Source organism: Cebidichthys violaceus, unplaced genomic scaffold (genome assembly GCF_023349555.1).
Source record: "Cebidichthys violaceus isolate CVI_PGR_0920_01 unplaced genomic scaffold, fCebVio1.0.p SCAF_15, whole genome shotgun sequence".
Classification (NCBI taxonomy): domain Eukaryota; kingdom Metazoa; phylum Chordata; class Actinopteri; order Perciformes; family Stichaeidae; genus Cebidichthys; species Cebidichthys violaceus.
The window spans coordinates 3,650,055-3,675,423 of NW_027176318.1; the positions used below are offsets into that span (position 1 = coordinate 3,650,055).

The 25,369-nt window shown below is 39.9% G+C and overlaps 1 protein-coding gene across 1 annotated transcript; it reads right to left on the reverse strand.

Moving 5' to 3' along the window:
- Positions 1–10,748: 10,748 nt before the first annotated feature.
- On the reverse strand, positions 10,749–25,362 carry plag1 (pleiomorphic adenoma gene 1). Its single transcript, XM_068709468.1, has 3 exons — positions 25,229–25,362; positions 12,471–12,827; positions 10,749–12,266 (listed from the first exon to the last, which is right to left on the reverse strand). Exons 2-3 carry the CDS (start codon positions 12,716–12,718, stop codon positions 11,078–11,080), a joined length of 1,437 nt encoding a protein of 478 aa, XP_068565569.1. The 5' UTR covers positions 12,719–12,827; positions 25,229–25,362; the 3' UTR covers positions 10,749–11,077.
- Between the last annotated feature and the right edge of the window lie 7 nt (positions 25,363–25,369).

A 25,369-nucleotide genomic window follows, 5' to 3' on the forward strand; every position in this document is an offset into this window, starting at 1 on the left:
AATCAAACCAAACCTTTTCAACCAAAATTCCCTCCAAATAAGGGAGATTGTAGATTTTCACTGTATTTGGCAGATCATATGCCACTCCTCTCCAGATAAAACCCTATTACTTTCCCTGTCACATTTCTCTTTAATATACAGGTCCTCTTCTGATCTTCTATGAAAAAAAAAATGTTTTAGGGACGCTGCTGAGTGCCAAGGATGTAAGATGGTTTACCTCGTTGCTCCTGAGAATGTAACAAAAATGTAGTCTGGTCACTTATAGCTGAAAAACATAGAACATATTTTTTTGAATTTATTTTATGGGACTTTTATAAACCAAACCAATCAAATTGTCTTTTGCCTCGCCATTTCCTGTACCGGCTATTCAACAGGTGGATGAAGCTAATGCTGAACTTTTGAAAACAACGATGGACTCCCTGAAAGTTGACATCTCTCCCAGTCTCCGTTCTGAGATTTTCTTTGTCCGTAAATAACTAAAAGAGTTGATAGAACCATTGCAAGGAAAGGTGAAACAACACACGGACAAACTATGCTAGAGCTAGCAGCTGGATCAGCAGATGCTAGATAACAGAGTTGGACGCTATAGTTAGCATTTTGGTTATTCTGTTACGAAGGTTCTGTTAATTCTGTGCATGTTTACAATTATGTGACATTGTCACAAGTAGCTGTAGATTGCAGGAGTTAAACATCATAGTCATGGCTATCATGGTTTTAATGGCATGTCTCGCCTGGGGGAGACACTTCTTCTTTGTTTACCACAAAGGGTTGTTCTATTCTGTGTGTCAGTTCGGTCTACTAACAAGATACACTCATTATACTATCGTTCACACTCCAGTGCTTCTTGTTAATATATATGGCCCAAATTGGAGTTGGTTTTTAAAAACCTTGTTTTCCATTCTGGCAGATATACGCTCACATTTCCTTGTTCTAGGTGGGGATTCCAGCTGTTGGCTGTTGGAAGTGAATATACATTTTATAGTATTTGATTATTACGGTGCTCCATGGCATTCAATAACTTTCAAATGAGGACTTTATGGAATTTATCTCAAAAGCTACTTCTTCTTTCAGCGACCCAGATGATGATGTGGTGAATAGAAGCCGCATTGTAGAAATGAAATGTGTGAGACACATCTCACACATCTAATTTCACTTCATATAACACGTTACTTTGCACTTTGATCCACTTTATCATAAACAGTCAAACCAGCAGTCTTATTTGTGCTTGTAGAGAGCCATAACTAAAAGCACATTTCAATTGTTAAAGATATAAACCAACTAAAATATCAGCACTGTCTGCACCACGGAGAACAGAGGAGAGACCGGACTACCGACACTCGTGGTCAGCTGTGGAGCAGCTGGTGAAATTATCATCTTCTGTAAAATAACGTCAACTAACATTAAAAAAACTGCAGAACAGAGCGTCATTAGTTTTCAATAATCTTCTAATACTGTGCAGATATCACTAAGTATGATATGAGTTTTCATAAAGTGTTTGTGAGTAAAATCGCTGCGGTGAACATGGCTTTATTTATTCATTCATGGTTTATTCCATAGTGACAGATTCAGCATAATGCACACAGACAGACTGTAAACTATCTGATGAGAGTATCAGAGCTCTCTGGAGCAGAGAAGTCACCATGGTGATGTCAACACCTCCTCCAGTCACCTCATCTAATCTTCACCACCTGCACATAAGGATTGTATAAATTAGCAAAGTGGAAATAAAGCCAGTGGCACAATCACTCCATATCCTCATTATCAGTCCTAATCATAATGCAATAAGAAAAATAAATAAATTGTGTTCACCTATCAAACTTCCTTTCTTTTTCTTTTTTGTAAATGGGTGGTGGATACCACCGATTTTTGAAATCATTTTGGAAGCAATTAGTCTGATTCCTGTAAACATATAAATACTACGATGAGATAGATCCTCTGGCACTGTTAGGACTGCGTCAATGGAAGAACCGTAGTCAATTAAAGTGTACTTAAGTATTGGCTTTCTGACATTCTATATAAACCTAGATATGAGTTTGTCCCATTTCACAAACTGTTGGGTTGTCACTTCCACAGGCAGCATTTTAAAAAGGTACTGAAGTGGTGGCAGAATATTCATTTTCACTGATTCCATTCTCAAAGTTATACTCTGGAGGGGATTAAAATGCCATCGTCTTACATCTGCCTTGAGCTTCAGATTTCCAAAACAGATGTTGGATAAGCCTGCCAGGTCTTTTGGTTGTACACCAAAATATTTTATTGAATCAGCATCCCATCATGAATTAAAAGAATACCAAATATTTCTGTTTGAGAATTATATTTCATCAATCTCATTTTAATCTCATTTTTAACTATTTTAATGTTTAGCACATCATTTAAGTCCATGCTGTACTTATGTTTTGTCTTACTTTTAGTTTATTCAATCTTTCCTGTCTTTATTTTTTGAATATGTACAATAATATTTCCCCTCACCTTGAATTGCATCTCCACCTCCCCCATAATCAGAGCCAATATATCAATATATTCCAAATAGACTTGAATTTCCTCCTCTTGTGCTTCTTTGATTAGCGGGCTTTCAAGTACACTTAAATTAAGCTTCCATAAAGAGTTTCTGGATTTTTGGTTTAAATTGATAGTAAGATGGGGGGGGGGATCTCTGCCTGCCAGATAGAGGTCCCTCCATAGGTCGATAATTCCTGCATAAAAGTATTAATATTCTTTGTCTTTTGTCAGGTAGTTGGTCTTGATGAGCCTAGTTTGTCAGAAGGGAAATGACAGTGAAGCAAAGGGACAGTCACCACCGCAAACACCGTTTCTACGCATTTCTTATAAAAACTGTAAAATGTTTATCAAAGCAGGTGATTATCTGTTTGACACCTGGCCAAAATGCTGTAGACTCTTCTCTTTGAAATTTTACTTTAAAGGTTTCGCAATATCTGGGTCTCAGAGTAATTAAAGTGACTCCATGTGGGCTCATGTGACATGAGGACAGAACCACCAATTTACACAAAAGAAGACAAAATCATAGTGAATGACACATTTTTAGGAATGACCAAACAGACCTGCAGTTGGATCCTTCTCTTTCGTTTATTGAACTTTCATTGTGTAAAAACACTGGAGTTGACAACTGCAGTTCTTTCATCTCATAGCAGCAAGGTATGTAAATCAAATCAGGTTATTCTGCCAGACAATAAATAATCTGCCTCTTTGGATGATGTCAATGTTTAAAAAACAACAGATAAATGCTGCAGCATTCATTTTTATTTTACAACCTATAAACATATACATATATATTTACTTATATATATACATATATGTTTATGTGAATAACTTTGCCTATATTTATAAAAAATACAACAGTAGTTTGTAAAATAGATTTGAAGTAAAATATTGAGAATTATCAATGAGTCCATCATTGTCACAGGATGGCATTAATGAAATGCAACGTATAACAAAACCAACATGGCTGGAATGCAGTTCGTTTCTGAACTTCCTCAGCTCATTTGAATGGCATCACGTGGAGTCGTGTTTGTCAGCGTCAGCACCGACGTCTTCATCTCTGCAGAGTGACTTCACTCACAACAATCTCCCACCATGACTCAGAGTCCCAGTATCACAACACACAGGTGGAGAGGGGGGGGGGCATGTGATATTACAGGCAAGTCTGTAAAAAGACTACAAAAGTCACAGTACAATCAAATATATGTAGCTATATAGTACAACCAGGCACACACGCCAACTGTTCAGCTAAACGGGATACTTTGTTTGTACAAACGATACATTAAAGAACTAGAAAAGAGGTCTGTAGCACCTTAAGGAGCTTTAGAAGTATGTTAGCAGCTTGATCCAATACCAAAATATATATTGCAGTATTGCAGTGTTTCTTACATACACATTCAATAAAGTTCACTGGTACCAGCTTATAAAGAAGATTGACATGAATTGCTGAAGGTCTGTGCCTCTCACTGAAGAGCGTCTCCTGGTCACCACACGACTGTGGGAGACTTTCTGCTTTTACGACTTCCTTTTTCCCAGGAAAGTTCAGATTAGTTTTAGAATTGTGAGCTGAAATGTGGATCTACTTTCTCCAATGTAGTTGTTTTTCTCAACTGTGATCCACACTTTATTGCTTTCATTCTCTCCACATCAAATGCCTGGATTCTGTCATATGAGTAATACATCAAGTTGTTGACGCAGTTAGCTGATTGGAAAATTTGTTGTCATCTAATAGCTTCAGGCAGAAACCACTAAGAAATCAAGTAATATTTTTCATAATGTCACACTGAGGTCAAAGGATGATAGAAGAGGACAAACTCACCCACGAGTTAGTGAACATACAGTATATATTGTTTGTCTTTTTAACAACCCATGAAAGGATGATATAATGAAGTGCTATAGAACCGTCCATCCAAGCTTGATTATCGCTTGTGCTGTCACCTAAACCAACACTTGAATATTCAAAGAAGGCCCTCTGAAAAACCAGGCCAACAAAAATCTGTGTTTAAGGTACATTGTTTGTTAAAAGACCCCTCAATGAGATACACAGAACACTTGTGCAAGTAAAGCAAAAATGACACTTTGATAGGAAAAACACTGTCAAAATTGTACCTGTAAAAATAAAACATTTTATATTGTATTTACATGTTATTGTTCTCTAAAAGAGCTAAATATATAATCTATACATTTGTAATAAAGGTTTTAAACAAAAAGTATTGGAGGAAATAAAGGTATTCAATTTACAAAAAGTGCTATAACAAAAAAAAAGAGCGGCTTGCTAACATTTCTTGTAAAACCACAAACCTTCACAAGACACAAATAGCAAACTTCCATAAATGCTTTGAAACATCACACATTCAACTCTACATTTCACATAACTAAGAAAAATATTGTGTCCATTCATGTCTCATCAAGGGAAATGGGGTATTTAACACTTCTATTTTTGAATTTCAGAGCACAAAAACAATACGACTATGTGAGGTAAATGATAATACTATTGGGTTATATATGCATCAAACATTTGATGGAACTAGGATGCACCATCTGATAACTGCTGTGGTGGAAGAGAAAAGGTCCAGGTTGTTAAGTTCACATTTATGCCACATCTGTGTGCAGTCCAATGTCTCTTGAAAGTGTCCAAAATGTGTGTTCTATAGATGAAATATGTCATCTTTCTTTTATGAAATGATATAAATCAGCTATCATCACGATAGGGCTGGTAATTGATTTGACATTTTTGAATATGTGTCAGTGTGATACCAGAGTTTTGATACTGTAAACAAAACAATATTTTAACCAAGGGAACAGTAGTTTGACAAAATAGTGTTCCCTATTTTGTGCCGCCCTTTAAACTGCATCTCACGGCCTTCATCAGCAAATTGAGTTTGCTCAGTTTTTATGAGTTTGTTCACAAGTTCACTTCACATGATGAATTTTAAAAGCCAAATGTTTTCCAAAGATAAGCAGCCGAACATGGGCTTTGTAAAAGTAAAATAGAGTCTAGAATTGGCCAAAAATGGAGTTATGAATGTGGATCTTTCCCATTGATTTGTTTCTTTAATGTATGCCAGCGACTAGAATAGGTGTGTGTTTGCACTCAGCTTTTAATCAAAATTTGGATTTAAAACAGAAACTATTGAGACAAAGAAGAAACCAACATCTGGATCTGATCACACCTTTGATTTGGGTGTTCAGTGCTGCACAAACATTTCAGTTGATACCCAGCCCTACTTTGCTGGCTAATGATTGCTAGCACTACATTATTTAGAAACTAGACTACAGTCATAAACTCTAGCATTAGCTGTTGGAGTAGGAAAACTAACCCAAAGACAGCCCGCTTTGTTTCCTAGTATCCTGTATGTTAGAATGCGTAAAAAGATAAATGAAATATCATTTCCAGCAGCAGGTGTCATCTTTAAATGTATTTTTGTGATCATCTCACAGAATGAGCAAAGTTTGCCTGGTGAAAAAAAGAGAACATTTTGGATTTTCCACTAAGGTTTGCAGAGGGAATGCAACCCTTAGTGGGATACTGAGGTCGCAAATGAGGCTAAACCAAACCAAGTAACTGCCGAAAGAGGTAATGACAGTTGCTTGAGTCATGTCAAAGCATGAGTGCTAACTCTAGTTTACTATGATTCACTTAGCATTGTATTAGTAAAAATATCTCTTCTTTAATGTTCCTCCTAATAGCCCATTTCTTACACAGATGTATTCTGCATCTACTTGTTCCAGCGCCTCATTGAAGGTGTATAATGTTTACTCAGTCCAATCTCTACATGTTTTTAATGGCCATTCAAAAACTCTACATGTTTTGTGAATCATTCAGCACATGTCTGAGGAAATGCTGGAACCATGTGAAATGTTTCTGTCATGGAACATATGGAACGTATACAAAATATGATGAGCATCTGTTCCAAAGCAGCCATTATTTGTTCCATTTTTTCACTGATCCGTTATGTGTATTGCATGAAAATAAGGCATAACTTCTGCTTACAATGTAGGATTTCAACATGATTGTGTCCATCCACGACTTCATGTTGACTGATTGAGGCACTGATTCTCCTCACTACTTGTGAGCTGTTTGGTTAGCAGTAAATGCCATGCTGAGTGGAGCCTTGCTACATACAACTGAAGCTCTCAATGAACAAAAGCCTCAGAAAATGCTGAGAAGCATTCATCTTGATGGTTGGGTTGGAAGAGGAAGAACAGAGAAAAAAGTATTTGTATGATAAGAATCACAAATGGTTTCACACCAAAACATTGTGTCCTTCAAAAAAAGATTGATTGTATTTCAATTTTGTATGTTTTTTTTTTTTGTTACATTCCTTCAAGTGGTATGAAGATAGTTTTGCTTTGTATGGCTACACCAGTACAATGGAGGTAAATATGATTTGCTTTATGGAGCAGCCAAAACTTTTTGAGAAATTCAACAGCAGCATGTTTTTCTAATGTCAAAGGAGATAGTCCACAGGACACAGTGCCAGTAGTTGTCACTGATAACATTTTTGTAAATGAAAACGGTTATTTATATTATACTGATTATCCAATAAGTTAGTGTTGGTCATTTTCCCAATCCTAACAAGACTATTGATATTGTTCGATTCTGTGAAACCCCAGATTACATCCAATGATATACTTATGATATATATATATATATATATATATATATATATTTTTTTTTTAACATCTAATGCTAATGTGTTTTTTTTTAATTCTTCTTCTCTCTGCAAGGCTGCTCAAGGTTAGAACATGGTCACTTTAATTAAAAGGCCTCTTGTAATTGCTGGTCTGTGATAGAACTCAAGCTCCTGTATCCTGTCAGACAAGCTACATGCTAATCCACGATGTTGCTCAACATACAGAGCACAATACTTCCTGTATTGGCACTGGATGTAAATGGGAGATGTGAAATCATCCAACATGGAAAAAATTCCTTTTCCAAGTGTTAAGACACTGGGCTGAATTGTTCAGAACTTTGAGGACCTTTCACCTCCATTGTATTGGAGACTTCTCAGACTATCTGGATAGATTTTACAAAATGTTACATTGACTTCTTATAGTATTTTCTAGAGTTCTAGATTGGATGAGAAATAACTGAATAGGCATATTTAATACTTCTATTCAGGGATAGGTATTATTTCAGATACATTTATTTAAACACTATTAATTAGGTAATTAGGAATTTTTACTTGATGGATTGGATAGAAATTGTTTTGTATTTTATATCAAATATTTCAGTGTTCATATTTTTGAATTTTACAAATACTGAAAACCCTTTCGTGAAACTGTCTGAAACTGACATACTGGCAGAAGATAGTGTGCCAGCTGATTTGCCCAGGTTTGTTCCAGACGCAGGACATTGGAGCACAAGGTGGGTAAACCTTTGTTGCTTGGTATATTTCAATCAAGTATAGCAAAAAACACTTGTCGTTATTTTCGAGGCAGGCATTTGTCCCTTTTACCATTTTCACATCTTTGTTGAAATGGTAAACCAATTTAACTATATAGCGTGCTGTACTCAAAGCTAACGCTAGCTTTCATAAAGGGCAAAAAGAGAAAAGCCATGTCAGCACTGTGGTATAGCAACACTTTAGAATGCCACGAGGAGGTGTCTCTTGTTCAATGCAATCATGTGATGGGCAGCAGCGTCATTCAGAGGTAGACATTATGTCAGCTGTGACATAATGGTTGTCTATTTAACTGGGGCTGTACGTATGTTTTATAATTACCAAAATAATCAGCATATTTGAACATCAACCGATGTGTCATTTGGAAATGTATGCTAGAAAATATTTTTTTGCATTTAGCTATAGCAAGCGAAGAGGATACACAGCAAGGAGAGTAAGACAGTAGTAGGAGAGAGGAGGAGAGGAAGTGTTGAGACAGAGAACAAGGGAGGCTGAAGGGATGACAGCTCAAGTAAATCTGCACGCTTCGAAGCTTGTAGGTCACGAAACAAAATCAAAGAGCGGAGTGACAGCAGCGGCTGCATGTTTTGTAGCAAATTGTAACATTTTGAAAAGTGTACTTTGGTGCCAGATTACTGCCTAGATAAAGAGTTTACTGGCTGAAACGTTCTCAAAATATTTTTAGGAATTGATCTTAAAGTAGAGCACAGACAACTCCTTAAAGAAATCATTTCACTTTTTAGAATAATGTTTGTTGATATGTGTTTTAATATTATATAGGCTATGTACTATCAAACAACACTGTCCAGATAACTTTCCATGTAGCTAAAATGTGAAGCGAGTCCAGATGTGACCGGGGCTCTATCATTTATCTGAACAGTTTGATATTGCTGTTGTACCTTGGTCTTGGTTCAAAGACAGAGAGTGGCTGGAATATTCAGTAAACAGAGCACCTTTGTTGTATTTGCCATTAATCTGACAAATGGTATTTTTCCCTTTGAATGCGCATATTGGTGGTGTGCGTTGTAAAACTTTGTTTTCGTAACAAGTAAAAGTTTAAATTTGAGTATATCATCTTAGATGATAACAAGTCATTCAAATATTAATACAACTATGGAGAATCTTTTTTTAAAGTTTCAATCCTCCTACCCATCCCAATCAGTTTTAAAGATCTCAATTTGCATTTTTATGGTTCACTTTTGTATACCACCATTGCAATGACCTTTTATGAAATGAAATGGTACTAGGTACCATATAAGCACTTCAAAAGTAATAACTTCCGGATGTTAAATCAGCTTTCTGCATTCAATCAACAACTAATGTTTTTGTTTCAGTCACAGTCTGTTTTAAGCGTCATCTACTCCCACCGAAAAGGTTTGATGATTAAAATAAGGCACAAGCAAGAGAAGAGTGCAACAGCTCAGTAGCAAAACCATCAGAAATGACACACTGAGCCTTACTAAGTAAAGAGAACTCCACCATTTCAGCGAGCTCGCTGGGTAAGGCTCATCAACAGTGATGTCTAACTGTGTTTGTGTGTAATTGCAGTTGTCAGTGGGAAACTGGTGCCAGTTCAACCAGATGCCTTGTTGGTGGGGATGCTGTGCGTCTGTGGTGGAGAGGGTGTTTAGGGGGGAAATTAGAGATTGACAGCCTTTGGTGTCAATTAAGTCTCTATGTTGAAAAACCCTAATACCTGACCAGTCTACAGTAACGTCGCAGCAGTGGGTTGGGCAGTCTTTGGTTTGGTGTTGCGGGATAACTAAGAAACTCCAAAGACGTATAAGCTCTCATTGAAAAAGCCCCCACTGTTGCAGAATTAAGATCAAACCTGACCAACCAATGAAATGTTTCACTGTGATACTGTTGCTCAGTAGCTCCCTTGTCTATAATCATGTCAATGGACTTCTGCTTTATGGATTGATCAAAAGAACCAGATCAATGATTTTGTATGTTTTAACCTATTTACTAAATTCACTTTCTGATAAATATCCTTAAAAGTCTGTTTGACAAATTTCTTTTGACTTTTCCCAAATTCCAGGAAGCTGTTTGTTTCATTAGGTCTGCTGCTTACTGTACTGCGTAATGCAAGCACATACATTACAGTGATGTTACTGACAAAAATGTGAGCAGACATGATCACTGTAATGGATAGCCTGACGCAAGTAAATTCATTTCCATACAGATTAGAAATTAATGAAACACAATAGCTGCCTGGAACATTTAACATAAAATTCATCCAAAATCTGGTATAATGTCATTTATAGTACATAATGTACTACTGTTTGGTCCCTACCACAAATAAGAAAGAGATAAAACAAAGGTCAACTGCAATGACAGATGACATCATAATGTTCAAAGTGCTGTATCAATTGCAAAATCTGCTTCCTTAGGACTATCTATTCAAAGCATGGGGGGGTTAAGTAAACAAAAGAATAAGTCACTGCAATTGAATTACTATTAGTAATATAGTACTATCTATATGGAAATTCTCCAACTCTCAAAAGAATTCATTTTTTAAGTGACACAGCTCTCACTGTCACAGTTAAGCCACCTTCACGTTATTGCGCAAATTAATTTTGCTCCATTAATGTGAATGTGGCGTGTTTGCAGTGCTGCACCTCAACTGTGAATTCTACTGCTTGTGCTCAGTTAAAGGTATTTATAAAAAGGTAATTTCTCTTGGTAATCACATCAGCTAATGTTAGGTTATAAAACTTGTACATAGAACAAGATTGAGAAATTGGGTATTGTATTTGCATACCCACACGGCACAAGAAGATACTTTTTCTGCTGTTAAGTGAACCTGTCATAAGAGAGTAGAGGTGGAGAAGATTTGCCAACTCGTCAAAAAAAAGCTTATTATTAGGTGAAAAGAACACATCTCAACAGTAGCAATTAGAAAGCTGATTAAGCCAAACCATGAATGTGTGTGTGTGTGTGTGTGTGTGTGTGTGTGTGTGTGTGTGTGTGTGTGTGTGTGTGTTTCTCAGTGCTGATCATTATGTGTTTATATCTGCACATGTTGTCATTAAATGGACAGAAGTGCTTATATCTTCAAACATGTATTGCTAGCATCTTGTTGGTGTCTGCTGGGGAGGTTGTGTAGCTCAACATGTGTGTCACTATGTGTGTGCTAGAGTGCATGTGTGCCATGCGCAGTACATACTGGATCACTGAAAAGCTTGGTGGAAGCGGGGAAGTGTGGTGGGTGTGCTCAGGTTGGATATGAAGGAGGAGGGGAGCCTTTGAAGCGGACTCTCTGCAGCCTCTGGGCCTTCTGGAGGCTGGAGGGGCAGCTGGACGAGAGGTGTGGGCACTTCGTTGGGTGGATAGGCAACGCCCTGCCCCCCGCTGCCCCCTGCCTGGTTGTACGGGGGCCCGTTGAGTGGCAGGAAGTTGAAGAGCTGTGAGAAGTCCATCAGAGAAGACGAAGATGCCAGAGAGTCGCCTGCGGTGGTTGCTGCCATCGGTGTAGACATTTTAGATAGAGGCACCCCATCGCTCGCTTCCTCCAGCACACCCACTTGAGGCTCCAACTCAAGTTTAGAGGACGAGAGTTGGGGTTCTTGGGCTGCAGAAGATGAGGAGGGCATGCTGCTCTGTAGCTCCATCAGGTAGGTCTCCAGTTCTCCCTTTAGATTCTGCTCCCGCTCCTGTGAGGAAACGGTGTATGAGGTAAAGTTGGAACCCAGTGGGTACTTAAAAGAAAAAGGGTGCGTGGGGGTGGGGAAGGGCTCCGTGTCCAGGACGGGGCCTGTGTACATGTTGAGCTGGTGCGGCCTTGGTGTCAGCATTCCCGGGACCTCGCCCTTGATGGCCCCAGGCGGCAAGTCATAGACAACGGGCTCCAGCGAATCAGCTGGCTCACTTTTTACCCTCAGCAGCTCCCGAGCGTGGCTCTTCTTTACGTGACGCGTCAGGTGGTCCTTCCTACCGAAGCGCTGGGCACAGTACTGACAGAGGAAGTCTTTGCGTCCGGTGTGCACCACCATGTGGCGTCGCACATCTTTACGGGTGTAAAATCGCCGCTCACAGTGCTCGCAGCGATGCTTTTTCTCTTTGGTCCCTCCAGAGGACTTGCCAGCGTGTGTTTTGAGGTGTTCCAGAAGAACCCCAGTGCTGGGGAATGGCTGCAGGCACACTTGGCAGGTGAGGTCTCCACTGTTGGCGGCGTGGAGGGCGAGGTGGCGTTTGAAGCCCAGCTTGGTGTTGTAGCTCTTGCCACACTCCTGACAGGTGAATGCCTCCTTGTAGGGATCGTGAGTGTGTAGGTGATTCTTTAAGTGATCCTTGCGGTGGAACATTTTCTCACAGTATGAACACTTGTGGTTTTTTTCTGGCGAGTGAGTTGCCATATGCCTTGGAACACAGACACATTCTATGAGCACTCAGAATTTTTGCAATCACGTTTTAAGTAGGCATGCTTTACATTACACATAAACACAAGACCTGAAAACTAGTATTCATTAACATATTCTGATTACTATTGAGCACTATGTTACGAAAGGTGTAAAGAGAAAAGCAAGATGCTGCAGCCTGCTATGTACTGCTGCTAGTCTGTACCGTAGCAGCTTGTATTTGGAGACGAATGCCTTGGTGCATTCGGGGTGGGAGCAGCGGTAGGGTCTTTCTCCTGTGTGAGAGTACGAGTGCACCTTCAACTTCTCCAGACTGTTGAAAGCTTTCTGACACTCCAGGCAAGGGAAATTCTTTTTCGGCTTCCCCTCTGCTCTCCTGCGCCTCCCTGTGGGCGCTGCAAGCTTGGTTCTCTCCAGGATGTGGTCACGGTGGCCGTGGGTTCCTGTGGCCATGGCACTCTAAGGCTGACCAGCTACATGGACTGGGGCGCAGTGCCCAACTAGTACTGATGCAATTATTCTATCCAGTTTTATGTGCTCAACGCCGCCCGGAGTCAGGGGCCTGAGAAAGAGAGAGAGAGAGAAAACATCATCTGAATGGTTTAGTTTCAGGTTGCTGGCAGTACAAAGGACACTAAAACCTAAGTCATAAATCAACTGATCTGAGGCCCCCATCACAAAACCAGTTCAACTCAACCTGGCTCTCCTTGGGTTTCATTGAGCCTGGAGAGAACGTTGGTAATCCTGGATAACTGGTAACATAAAGCTGGTTTCAGTTGGCTTAGTCATGTGACCGAAGAGGAGTTGTTAATTACAAGCAATATAATCAGAACCATCAGTGGGGATCCGAGTATAACGTGAGTTTCCCTGTGGGGAAATTAACTTGAAGCAGGAGCAAAATTGATATTCAATGTGTGAAATATATATACAATGTAAGCAAACATCTTGAATAGAATAACAAGTTATAAAACTAGAGTGTGAAGTGGAAGTCTTTTTAAAAATACATCTGACATTTTCAAAATGCTCAGTAGCATTGATTATTACTTTCCCTTTGAAAAAAATATTTTGAATATATGTAACACCTAAAAAGTTAAAAGTCCTTCTGTCTGTCTGTTTATCTGACCAGAATGATGCATTTCTAATTTACTGGGAGCTAATAAATAGTGTACGTTGAGTTTATTCATTTCTAATTAAAAAAAAAGCATATATATTAATTATTATCCAAACGTTTCCTCATGTTATTCTGAGATGCAGCGATGACATAAGAACATTGACTGTTATTCACTAGTGAGGTAAACTTTTTGAGTGCCCAAAAGAGATATGCTAGACTTCACGTCCTGACTACCGCAACAAGTGCATGCTACTGTATACTACTAAATGAAATACCGCCGCCCTTCCCTCTAATTCCTACTGGATTACAGGCACAAGCCTCTATATCATGGCGGGGAATGGGCAAGAATGATACCTGCTTTTTGTTATTGTGAATATTATAATATTCTGATACTCTGGCCGATATAGAAGAACAATATCATGAACAACAGATATGAGGAATCTTCAAAAAAAATGCAAAAATAGAACCAAACTACAGATTTTTCATTTTACATCCATCTCCAGCTGCCTTCATGATATATGTCTATACTGTATGTTAAACAATAGGCAACACATTTCTTTATTCTCAGGTGATGAGTGAGTGTTTGTTGCAGCCGGAATAAATATTAGATTATCTGGACCTCAGTGGTGAACTCAAATTTGACAGACAAACCCCCAGCTCATTATTTTAACTACACCTTTTCAGCCTTGTTACCATAAGCTACCATGGTAGTGTGCCAACACAAACCAAACTGAAACTTTAAATAATTGGGTACACGACTGAAAACTCAGAGAATAGGTTTTATAAACTGTGGCACCATTGTCTTTTTTTGAACCACTGATTCTATTCATTACTGATGTTGATGTTTTTTCATTGTTATTTTATATTTGTTGTGTTAAATTACTTTCTTCTTATATATTTCTTGTTTATGTTGTATTGTTGTACTGTATTGTAACCAGCTGCAACAGTGGCGCTGGCATTGTTTTACTTTGTGAGTCAGTGTGTGAGTCATCATGGTAAATTATGACAAATTATGTGTGTGTGTGTGTGTGTGTGTGTGTGTGTGTGTGTGTGTGTGTGTGCTGCATGGGTTAGGGTTAACCAGAAAAAAATATTCCTAGTATACTCATATACTAATACCCATTCCTTAAACAGTCTACACTATCTGTTAGTGATGACTGACGATGAAGGGTTTTTCCTATTTACTAAAAATCACAGGAGGGTTCATCACTGTGGGTCCTTTATACAATGTATAGATAGAAGAAACAACTGCTGAAGGGTAACTTGGAGAGAATCTGTGTCTGAGTAGGCTTGCTGTGGTAGTCAGTTTACAGGGTGTGGTGTATTGACGAGACTAACGCAGAGTTTGTCGATTTTATTCGGCCATGGAAATGCCCACTACAACCACTAGAAAAGGGCCGTGTTCACTGAAGTCCAAAAATCATTAGTACTCATTACAACCATATAACATTATTGTGATCAATATACTACATTATTATTCCCCCTTTTAACTGAGAATAACAAAGCATTCCATATAACTCTGGAAATATGTTTCTCTTAACTGAACAATTGTTGTCTAGTACTTTTAACAAAAACAAAAAAACATATGGCCTAAGTTAACACAATATTTGTCATCTTCATAAGTCTTGTATGCGTGTTCAGGTTGTTCGTCCGAGTATATGTAAAAAGGATACAGTCCGCTGTAGGGGTATACAGTCTTATGACATATATCGCTTTGGTGGTTTAGCCACTCGGTTTGAGCGCATCAGAGCCACTGGTTCTGGCTCCAGAAGCTCAGGTGTCTGCATGCTGGCGTCAACAACTTCCTGAGAACGACACAGGGCCTGTCTGTCTCACAACCAACCCTGGAATCCACTTTCGACTCCCCGCCACAGTGCTGCGCAGATAAACGGTATCGTCCACATTAAAGAACCGGTCTGCAGCAGTGCGATTATAGTGTTCTTTCTGTTGATACTGTCTCTTAAGCACCGTCTCCTTGGTACAAGGCTTTAGGAAATCCAACCTTGTCCAGATATGTCTGTGAAGAAACAGATCAGCCGGGGAATGTCCAGTAGTGCAGTTAGGCGTAGTCCAATATTGCAGCAGGAACAGTGAGACTTTGTCCTCAATGTTCAGTGAAGTGTGACCAAGCTTTTTCATACCTGCCTTGAACGTCTGGACATCTCTCTCTGCCAGATTATTGGTTGCTGGATGTCCTGGTGCACTTGTGGTGTGCAGAATTCCATTCTGCTTGGCAAAAGTCTGGAACTCGTCAGATGTGAATGTGGTTGCATTGTCACAATTCGTTCAGGCAGACCGTAAGAGGCAAACTTGAGAGGTGATCTGTGACACTTCCAACCACTTTGTATGTTAATCCACCACAACCATGAACATGTGGCTCAGGAAAGGTCCAGCAAAGTCTATGTGTAGCCTCTTCCAGGACTCACCCGGGAACTCCCAGGGGTGTAGTGGACCGACCTTGGTCACGCTGGCATGTCTCACATTCATTGCAAATCTGCTCCACTTCAGAGTCACGGTTTGGCCACCATACATGGTCTGGTCCCCCATAGGACACAACCTTGCTCTAAGGACAACTGATTTCTCTTTGTGAAAAACACCTTTAGGCTTTTCCTCTACCTGAGTGGGGCAGCCCTCCATGACATACGTATACACTCGCGACAACTCACTGTCGGTGCGTGTCGTCCTTGCAACCTGTGTTGCGTTTAGTAGTGCTCCTTGTATATGATCTGCCAGCTGTGAGTGGACTAGAGCTTAAGTCACGGCTGTTTCTGTGTCGCTGCTCTCTGGCAAAGGACAGTGGGAGAGTCCATCAGCAATACTGTGCTCTTCTGATTTGCAATAATGTGGTAGTCATATGCTAACAGTATATTAGTCCACCGCTGAATGCGTGCCGCGGCTAGTGTAGGCAGGCTCTTGTGCTCACCAAACAGTGTCAAAAGGGGTCGATGGTCAGTAACTAAGTAACACTTAAAATTTCTACCCCACAAGTACTGGTGGAATTTCTTTACGCCATATATCAAGAGCTTCTTTCTCTATTTGAGAATATTTTTCTCCACTGGAGTCAGGAGGCATAAGCATTGGTTCGTTCCTTCCCATCTGACATGGCGTTAGATAACTGCTCCGATGCCATAGGCAGAGGCATCGTATGCTAAGGTCAGTGGTAGACTAGGGTTGTAGTGGGCTAACACCTGGTTACTAGGGAGCAGTTCTTTACACTTGACAAAAGCAACCTGTTCAACCTCAGCCCATTTCCAAATCACTAGTCCTCTGAGCAGTCTGTACAATGGTGCTAAGACCACTTTGCTGTGGCACAAATCTTCCATAGTAATTAACAAGTCCTAAAAACGCCTGGAGCTCCTTGACGTTAGTAGGAGCCGGAGCCTCCTGAATAGCTCTCACTTTGTCCTTTGAAGGGTGTGTGCCCTGCTCATCCAGCACATGGCCCAGGTACTCTATTTGAGTTTTGCCAAACTCGCACTTAGAGCTTTTCACTCATTGTCCATTTTCTTGAAGCCGTTGTAGGACCTTCTGAAGGTTGTGGAGATGTTCCTTCTCTCAGCGTCCCATATTGAGCAGGTCATCAAGAAAAACAACCACTGGTAAGCCTTTTATTAGAATTTCCATAATCCGCTGGAATATGGACTGTACAGAGCTAATTCCAAAAGGGAGTCTGTTATACACAAACAATCCTCTGTGGGTGTTGATGGTAGTGTATTTCTTGGAGTCATCATCCAGCAACACCTGCTGGTAAGCTCTAGCTAAGTCTATCTTGGACAATACCTTACCTCCACTAAGGGTTGCTAACAGCTCCCCTAAACGTGGCAAGGGATAGGTTTCCGTTTCAACTGCCTTTATAATCCCCACAGAGGTGGAGTGACTTGTCTCTTTTCATCACAGGCACTATGGGTGCTGCCCAATCACTGTGCTGAACTGGAATGCCAGTTTCCTGAGCTCTTTTAGGAGGTGCATCAGGTTTAACTCTGATTGATGCTTTGACGTCTTTCAAAGTCCCCAACTCCTCCGAATATTTGTCTAGCACCTCACTAAGTGATCTACACTTAGTTTCATACAGATGCTTTATCTGCTGCCAGTTTAGCCTCAGTTTCCTTAGCCAATTTCTGTCACACAGTGTTGATCTATTCCCCTTAACAACTAAAAGTGGCAAGTTCACTGTTCGCCCCTCATAGACCACCTTGGCTGTGATCTGCCCCAGTACAGGAATGTGACCTCCGTTATAAGCTTTAAGCTTAACTTTAGTTCTCTGCAGTGGTAAGTGTGATAATCTCTCCCTGTATGTACCCCGTGAAATGATACTCTTTGCATCTATTTCCATCTCTTAATTCACATCAGCTACAGTGAATGTTTTTTGAAACAGCATCTTCAATTGTGAGATTTAAAATAGTGAACACACCCAATTCAGTGTCTTCTTCAGCTTCCACATATTTTGTGTGTTTCTTTGGCTGCCCTCTGCCCTTAGAATGCCTCTCACACTCTGTCTGTACGTTAGACCGACATGCCTTTTTAATATGCCCAGTCTTGCCACAGTTGTGGTATTTAGTCTCTTTGAAACGGATACTTATTTGGCTGATGATTTTTTCCATTGCACCTGTAGCAGTTCCTTGTCCGCTGTGGCCTCACCTTGTGACACTTTTACTTTCCATCCCTCTCAGCTCTGTCGGCAGTCTCCATGTTGAGAACGATCTCAAAAGCCTTTTCAAAAGTGAGATCATTTTCACAGAGTAGTCTCCTCTGGCAGGCCTCGTTTGTTATTCCAATTTCGTCAAATGTCTTATCTTTTGGCTTTCTGGGCTGCACCAGATTTCTCAAAAGCCCATAAGTAGCCTCACCCATTACACTGAGAAGCGTGGCTACTTGCTTATCTTCGGCTATGTCATTAGCTTCGAAGAACTGTTCCATCCGTTCTATGTACGCTGACTGTTAATTTTCTGGCTTGAACTCGTCAATTCTTCCAAACCGGGCCATCGTACTCACTGGTAATGACTCCTTCCCTGCGAGAAACGTACTTTTTTTATCCTCGTCGCTAATTTCTGTGGTGTATTGACGAGGCAGACACAGAGGTAGCCTTTGTGCACTTTATTCGGCCATGGAAAAACACCCTTTTTCCGTACTGCGCATGCGTGCTACAACCACTAGAACAGGGCCGTGTCCACGGAGGTCCAAAAAGCATTAGTACTCATTACAACCATATATCATTATTGTGATCAATATACCACACATAGCATACAAAGTATATATACATAAATAAAACAATCTAATTTGTAAAATAGTAGTAAGGAAGTTACCAATACTTTGTTGCACAATGCACGCTACAATTCTAAAGTGAAAGTGTCTGTCCTGTACAGCAGCAGCAGCAGAGTCGCAGCACAAAATAGCAGGCGTCAGATTTCTGTTATCGTGTGACAAAAGTTAAGGAGCACCTATTACGCTTTTCCTCCTTCCGGAGTCGACCCACAGGACAATGTTAGAGGATTTGGTGTCAAACCAAAAAGCAAAAGGGCCTTTTTGATAATATTTTGGATTTAAACCCAATGCTAATAGGGAACCTGATAATGAGGCAATCTGTAAACTGATGATGGTGGCAGGATCTGGAGGCAACATCTTCAATCTAAACACACACCTTCAAGAGCACCACCACCCCTGGATTCCACCAGGAGCAGGAGCTACTTTCTAGCTGCGCTGCTTTCTAGCTGCAACTCGGCCACTGTAGTTGATAGCACCACAGTGCATTTCAGAAGCAGGCTCTACAATTACGCGCCGACAGCGAAAGCTTGAGCCCAGACACACAGTCATCACCCTACAGACACTGAGCGTCTTCGACAAATATCTTTTATTATAAAATGTGAAATTCGTCTCTCGCTGCTCCTGAACCCGTTCATGCAGATTTGTTCACCACAACATCAGGAGATCATCTCTCGCCTAGACTACTGCAACTCGTTGATGTGCCATCTGACCTCTCAACAGCCCGGCTGGTCTTCAACCTACCCAAGTTCTGCCACACTACACGGCTCCACCACACCCTGCACTGTCTACCGCCGGCTGTTTAAATATGATTCAAGACACTGGTACTGGCCTACTGTGCTGAGAATGTCTCAGACACATCCTCCATCCAAGACATGGTCAAACCACACACCCCAGCCCATCCACCACTCTCTCTACTACAGCTTGATACTCTCCCACTATGAGATGGGCCCAGCTACCGCTAAACTTAGTCACAACTGCTTGCTGTCCGGTACGCTACAGAACTCAGAAATACATTTTCGTTGCAGACTGAATACTCATCTGCTCAGAATGCACCTTGGCCCATAAAATTATAAAAAACTGTTTCTCTATATTTTATTGTTTTTAAGTAGGACTTGAAATATACAGCATATTTGATAAAGTTGATGTACTTGCATGATTCTTGCAATTTTTGGGTTCATCTACACAAACTTATTGGAATTTGCTTTGAATAAAAGCATCAGCTAAATAGATGTAATGTAACTACAGGCCAAACTTAACAAAGCGACAAACCCTAAAGTCAAGACTACTACAAAAAGTGTGAAAAAGTGGGACTTTTTCAGCAAACCTGACTGCATTTTGTGTAGTTGTTTCACAAAAGAAGAAGCATTCCAGTAGATCTAGTGGAAAGTTATTAAATGGTAAAAACTGCTTAATAGCAACTCCTTTCACTACAACTTGACAACAAAGCAACAGGGAGTCTGCTATATGTTAGATGGACGTTAATGGAACAGTGGGTGTACCAAAGCTCCAAACCACAGAGAAAACTTTGTTCGATAGGTGATGAAAAGGATCTGTATGTATGTATATATATATATATATATATATATATATATATATATATATATATATATATAAGCAATATGGTCATACAGTCTGACAACAGGTATAAATGGCTGCATTTACATTGTGCATTTATCCTAATGTGCTACCCATTCACACAAACACTCAGCCAGTTGCCATGTAAGTAGCTCCTGGCCTGGCCATGGGGGGCAATTTGGTGGTCTGGAATCACCAGCCCTGAAATCAGTGGACCCCTGAGCAGTCGACTCAGCTGTGTTACACATCCTGGTAAAAAGTCATTTTCAAAAATCTCACAGTGAATTTGGATTTCTGTTTTTCAGCATTATTCTTTAGTTCCTGACCATCATGCTGAAGAGCTGAAGACACACCAGGTTTTCAGTGGTTTGTTATGGGAGCAATGCCAAAGAGCCAAACTGTATTCAAACACTATCACCTCCCTTTGTGCTGCCTCACTGGCATTGAACTCCCTTCTAACTCTGCCTCTTTTCCCAGCAAAATTGGAATCACAAATTGAACTACAACTAGAACCATCACAGATATATGCATTAATAATACTATATTATGATTATACCCGGTAATATACTGTGTTGTTTAAATATAGCTCATCCTGTATAATGATGTTATGTACTGGTATGGTAAGGTGCTGCATTGGAATTAATAGATATTTACTGTACATTTAATATATATACAAGTAATACAGGTACATGTTGGTATATGTACTAATAACACAGAGGTGTCAAGTATGGTTATACTACAGATATTACTACTAATACCACGTAAATAAAGTGTTCCTATTTTAAGTAAATGGTCTACAACATATAAAACACAGGAGTAGTTTAATTACAGCAATGTCATGTGACACTGTTACACAGTTTGTATTTTAATTCTGATACATTTGTAATGAGCATTACTGAGCAGGGTCAGCCAGCTAAACCCTGCAGCCGCTAGGTCCGACATGCCTTTTCAAGGTGATCACATGGAAGCCTCCATGACACAGAGCTCTCCATCCTACTGCTGCCACAACGGGAATATTTTACAGTCCCTGACAAAAGTCTTGTCGCTTGGGTACAAGTTGACCTTAAGTGCCCCTCAAATATATTTGTAATCAATTTTTTTTTTACAAGAAATGGCTAATTTCAATCCCAACAGCTTTTGAAATAATGTTTTGGTGCCAAACGAAACTGCTGAAAAGCATTCTAACGTTCACAGCTTGGTAAAGCCCACTGAGTCAGTTTTTGCAAGGACAAAAGTCTTGTCGCCTTGTCATATAATGCACCCAATCCTAGATTACAGCCTCACCTGTGATCAATAATTGATCAATCAATTAGTGGGTGTGTATAAAAAGAACCCCAGCACACCAGACCTTCACATCAACTGCAACTTGACCTCTGACAACATGCCTAAGATTTACCCTGAGACCAAAGCGTTGATTATCAAGAGGCTGAAGACCAGATCCACTGCTGAGGTGGCTGACACCTTCAATGTGTCTCAGCGTCAAGTACAAAGAATAAGAAAAAGATTTGAAGAGACTGGAGATGTTTTTGACAAGCCCGGGTCCGGCAGACCCCGCAAGACAACTGCTCGGGAGGACCGTTTGTTGGCTCGAAAATCCAAGGCCAGCCCCTTTTCCACTGCAGCAGAGCTCCACCAGGCCTGGTCACCTCAAGTCCCCGTGTCAACCAGGACAGTTTGTAGAATTCTGTCTCGAAATGGCCTACATGGTCAAATCAGTGCCCAGAAACCAGCACTAAACAAAAGGCAATTAAAAAAACGTGTGGCATTTGCCAAGGCCAACAGCCTGCTAAAAGGATGGACGCTGGGAAAGTGGCAGAAGGTGGATTTCTCAGATGAATCTTCGGTTGAATTACATCACAGCCGCCGCAAATATTGCAGGAGACCTACTGGAGCCCGCATGGATCCGAGATTCACCCAGAAAACAGTTAAGTTTGGTGGCGGAAAAATCATGGTCTGGGGTTACATCCAGTATGGGGGTGTGCGAGAGATTTGCAGGGTGGAAGGCAATATCAATAGCCTAAAATATCAAGAAGTATTAGCTACCTCTTACATTCCCAACCATAAAAGGGGTCAAATTTTGCAGCAGGATGGTGCTCCATCGCATACTTCCATCTCTACATCAAAGTTCCTCAAGGCGAAAAAGATCAAGGTGCTCCAGGACTGGCCAGCCCAGTCACCAGACATGAACATCATTGAGCATGTCTGGGGTAGAATGAAAGAGGAAGCATGGAAGACGAAACCAAAGAATCTTGATGAACTCTGGGAGGCATGTAAGACTGCTTTCTTTGCTATTCCTGATGACTTCATCAATAAATTGTATGAATCATTGTCGAACCGCATGGATGCAGTCCTTCAAGCTCATGGAAGTCATACAAGATATTAAATATGGATCTCACAGCACCACTACTTAATTCACTGATGTTATGCAACATATTTTTGTATTTGAAGTAAATTATTTGTTCAATTTTCACATTACTCTCTGTAGGCGACAAAACTTTTGTCTTGCCAAAATCTGACCTTTCTGTGTTCATTAAATTATCAATCTTTCTTCAGTGAAGCAAATTTATTTTTGTATATTAAACATAATTTGGGAGGGTTTTAGCTTTCATATGAGCCATTTCTAAAACCAATGAATTAATTAAAAGTCAGGTTATAAGCTGTTGTTTCAACAAAATGGATAAGTGACAAGACTTTTGTCAGGGACTGTAGAAAAGGCTACCAGAGGTGGTTCATTCAAAATCTGTAATGCCCCAAACCTTTCTCACATACCCCCTTACATAGAAGGCCTTTTCCTTATTGCAACAGAGACGTTTGTAGAATTGTAGCTCTTGCCCTAACCTAACCATGTTTTAAAATGAAAACACATGAACACAAAATTATAACTGTGCTGCCTCAACACAGGAGACCTTCAGCAGAGAAAAACAAAAAAAATACAGATGATATCCGCCACCACACATTCTCATATTACATATTATTATTGAAAATTCACACAAAACAAAAATTTCACACATGGAGAATTATTAGTCTGCAAAATTCTACAAGATCTGCTCTTATTATTACGACATTAACCACCGCCTCATTGTGATTGTGGAAAAGGATGATTTATCTGCATTACAGTAATTGAATTCAAAATGTTCTGTAACATTAAAGCATGATCGTTAGAGGAATCCATCCTCAAGCCTTTCACTGTTGAAATTAATGTTTATTACAAGCACTTGTCTCTGAAGTGATTCATATATTTCTAACATAATAAATTAGTGCAAATTAATATGTTGATATCAGTCAACTATTTTTTTTCGGGCTCAAAACACAAGTTCACAGCAGCAGGATTGTAGTGCACATGAAACATTTCTGTCTAATCACAGCTGCTATAGACTTCTGATCTCAGGACAAGAAGTATAAATGCTTTAGATACAGAGCATTTATATGAGAAGAACCCGGGCAGAAGGAGGCTTTTTAAAAGAAATAAATCAATTATATTGCATTAATAACAACAGTTGCAGCTTATTTTACTGTGTCACTATCAAAACATTTAAATTCTTTCAAATGTTAATGAACATTTGGAATTACTTAATTTTCCATGAAAATATCTTGTTAAGAATGTTAAAATTTTAAGAAACAGCAAGCATTTAAAAAAGGCATAACAGTTTAATTTCCTGGACAGTTGATGAACAGTGAGTTGGACAAATGCACGCAGGACTTGCATATCACATCCTCCCCAGCTTTTTCATGTGAACATTATTCCCTCCATCTTTTTTAACAACATTACAGATATAGAAAATTACATTTTAGCCTACACTTAAAACAGCATTTAAAGTCTCAGGTATAACATAATCATCATAATTATTGATGCATAAAAACGCATGCAATCAGCAGCCACACTGATATCAGTAACAATTCGGTCTATAGAAGACCAGAGTGCAAATAATGTTACAGTTACAGAACAATGGCAGACTAATTCCATATCAGATGTCTGGTTTAATGTTTAAGGTATAAGACAGGTGCAGAGACTTGAGCCAACACTGACAACACACTTCCTCTCGGGAACTGGTTCAATAGCAGCTTTCAAACCACCGACACACAATACACGGGCTGCTTCCACTCAAAAAACAAATCTGCCGTGGAAGAAGCTTCTGATCTCACAACTGTTCCAGCGTTCGGAGCCACCAGCTAGTGTTGAACATGACAGGCTCCTCCTGCACGCTGTAGCTTCAGCAGCAGCTTTAGGACCAGCTCGTGTAAATTCGAAATACTAATGTGCTCAGTGCAACCTGCCACAGCAGTCAAACTGAGCACAAGTTGACTTTTGGTCTTACAAGATGCAGGCTACACAACCAAATATCAAGCATTGCATAATTACTTTGCCTATAGTTCTCCCTCCATTTTGCTACTTTATTGACAAGCAATCGAGCCGCTTCTTGTTTTGAAGCCTTACAGCGGGCGATAGCCGACCTGCCATTCGCATGACACCGTGATCAATACATGCAGTTGAGAGGTAAAGCGTAACCTGAAAGACTGTGTCACCACAGCCGCTACATGGTCGTACATCGTGTTTTGGAAAGGAGATGATTGAATCGATAAGGATATGTTGGCACTGTGTGTATGGGGCAAAATTAAATGTGAATGCAAATAGCAGGGAAAATTACATTATTGCTGAATCGAAGTGCGCCTGTTCCAGTCGGTGCTCAATGCACTGCCGTTGTTATTATATTAAAAATATATATAGACTAAGTGAGGAGGCTCTGTTCAACTTAACTTAACTTTCCTATTCTACTGTTTCCTGTGGTCTTTAAAGTTCGTGGACACGTACCGTGACACTAATATCACCAGTGACATCATTTAATGTTATTTCAAATCAAAACGCGTGCCTTCCCTTGTTTTCTCTGTGGTCCCAAAGTGGGTACTGATTGACACAAACTTTTTTCTCCAGCTCACCCCTCTCTCATAATTTAAATAACCCCGATATTTTAATTCAAGAACTGAGTAACCGTTGACTTAATTTACACCAAACTTACCCCAGTCGCTTTGACATCCTTTCTGTTGGGTTTTTCTTCACTTTCAACTATTTTCCGAATTTTTAATAATTTTTTTCTCATATTTTTTGCTAGACGCGGCGGGCCTGAAAATTGTTTGCTTTCCTCTCTTTCGAGCAGCCA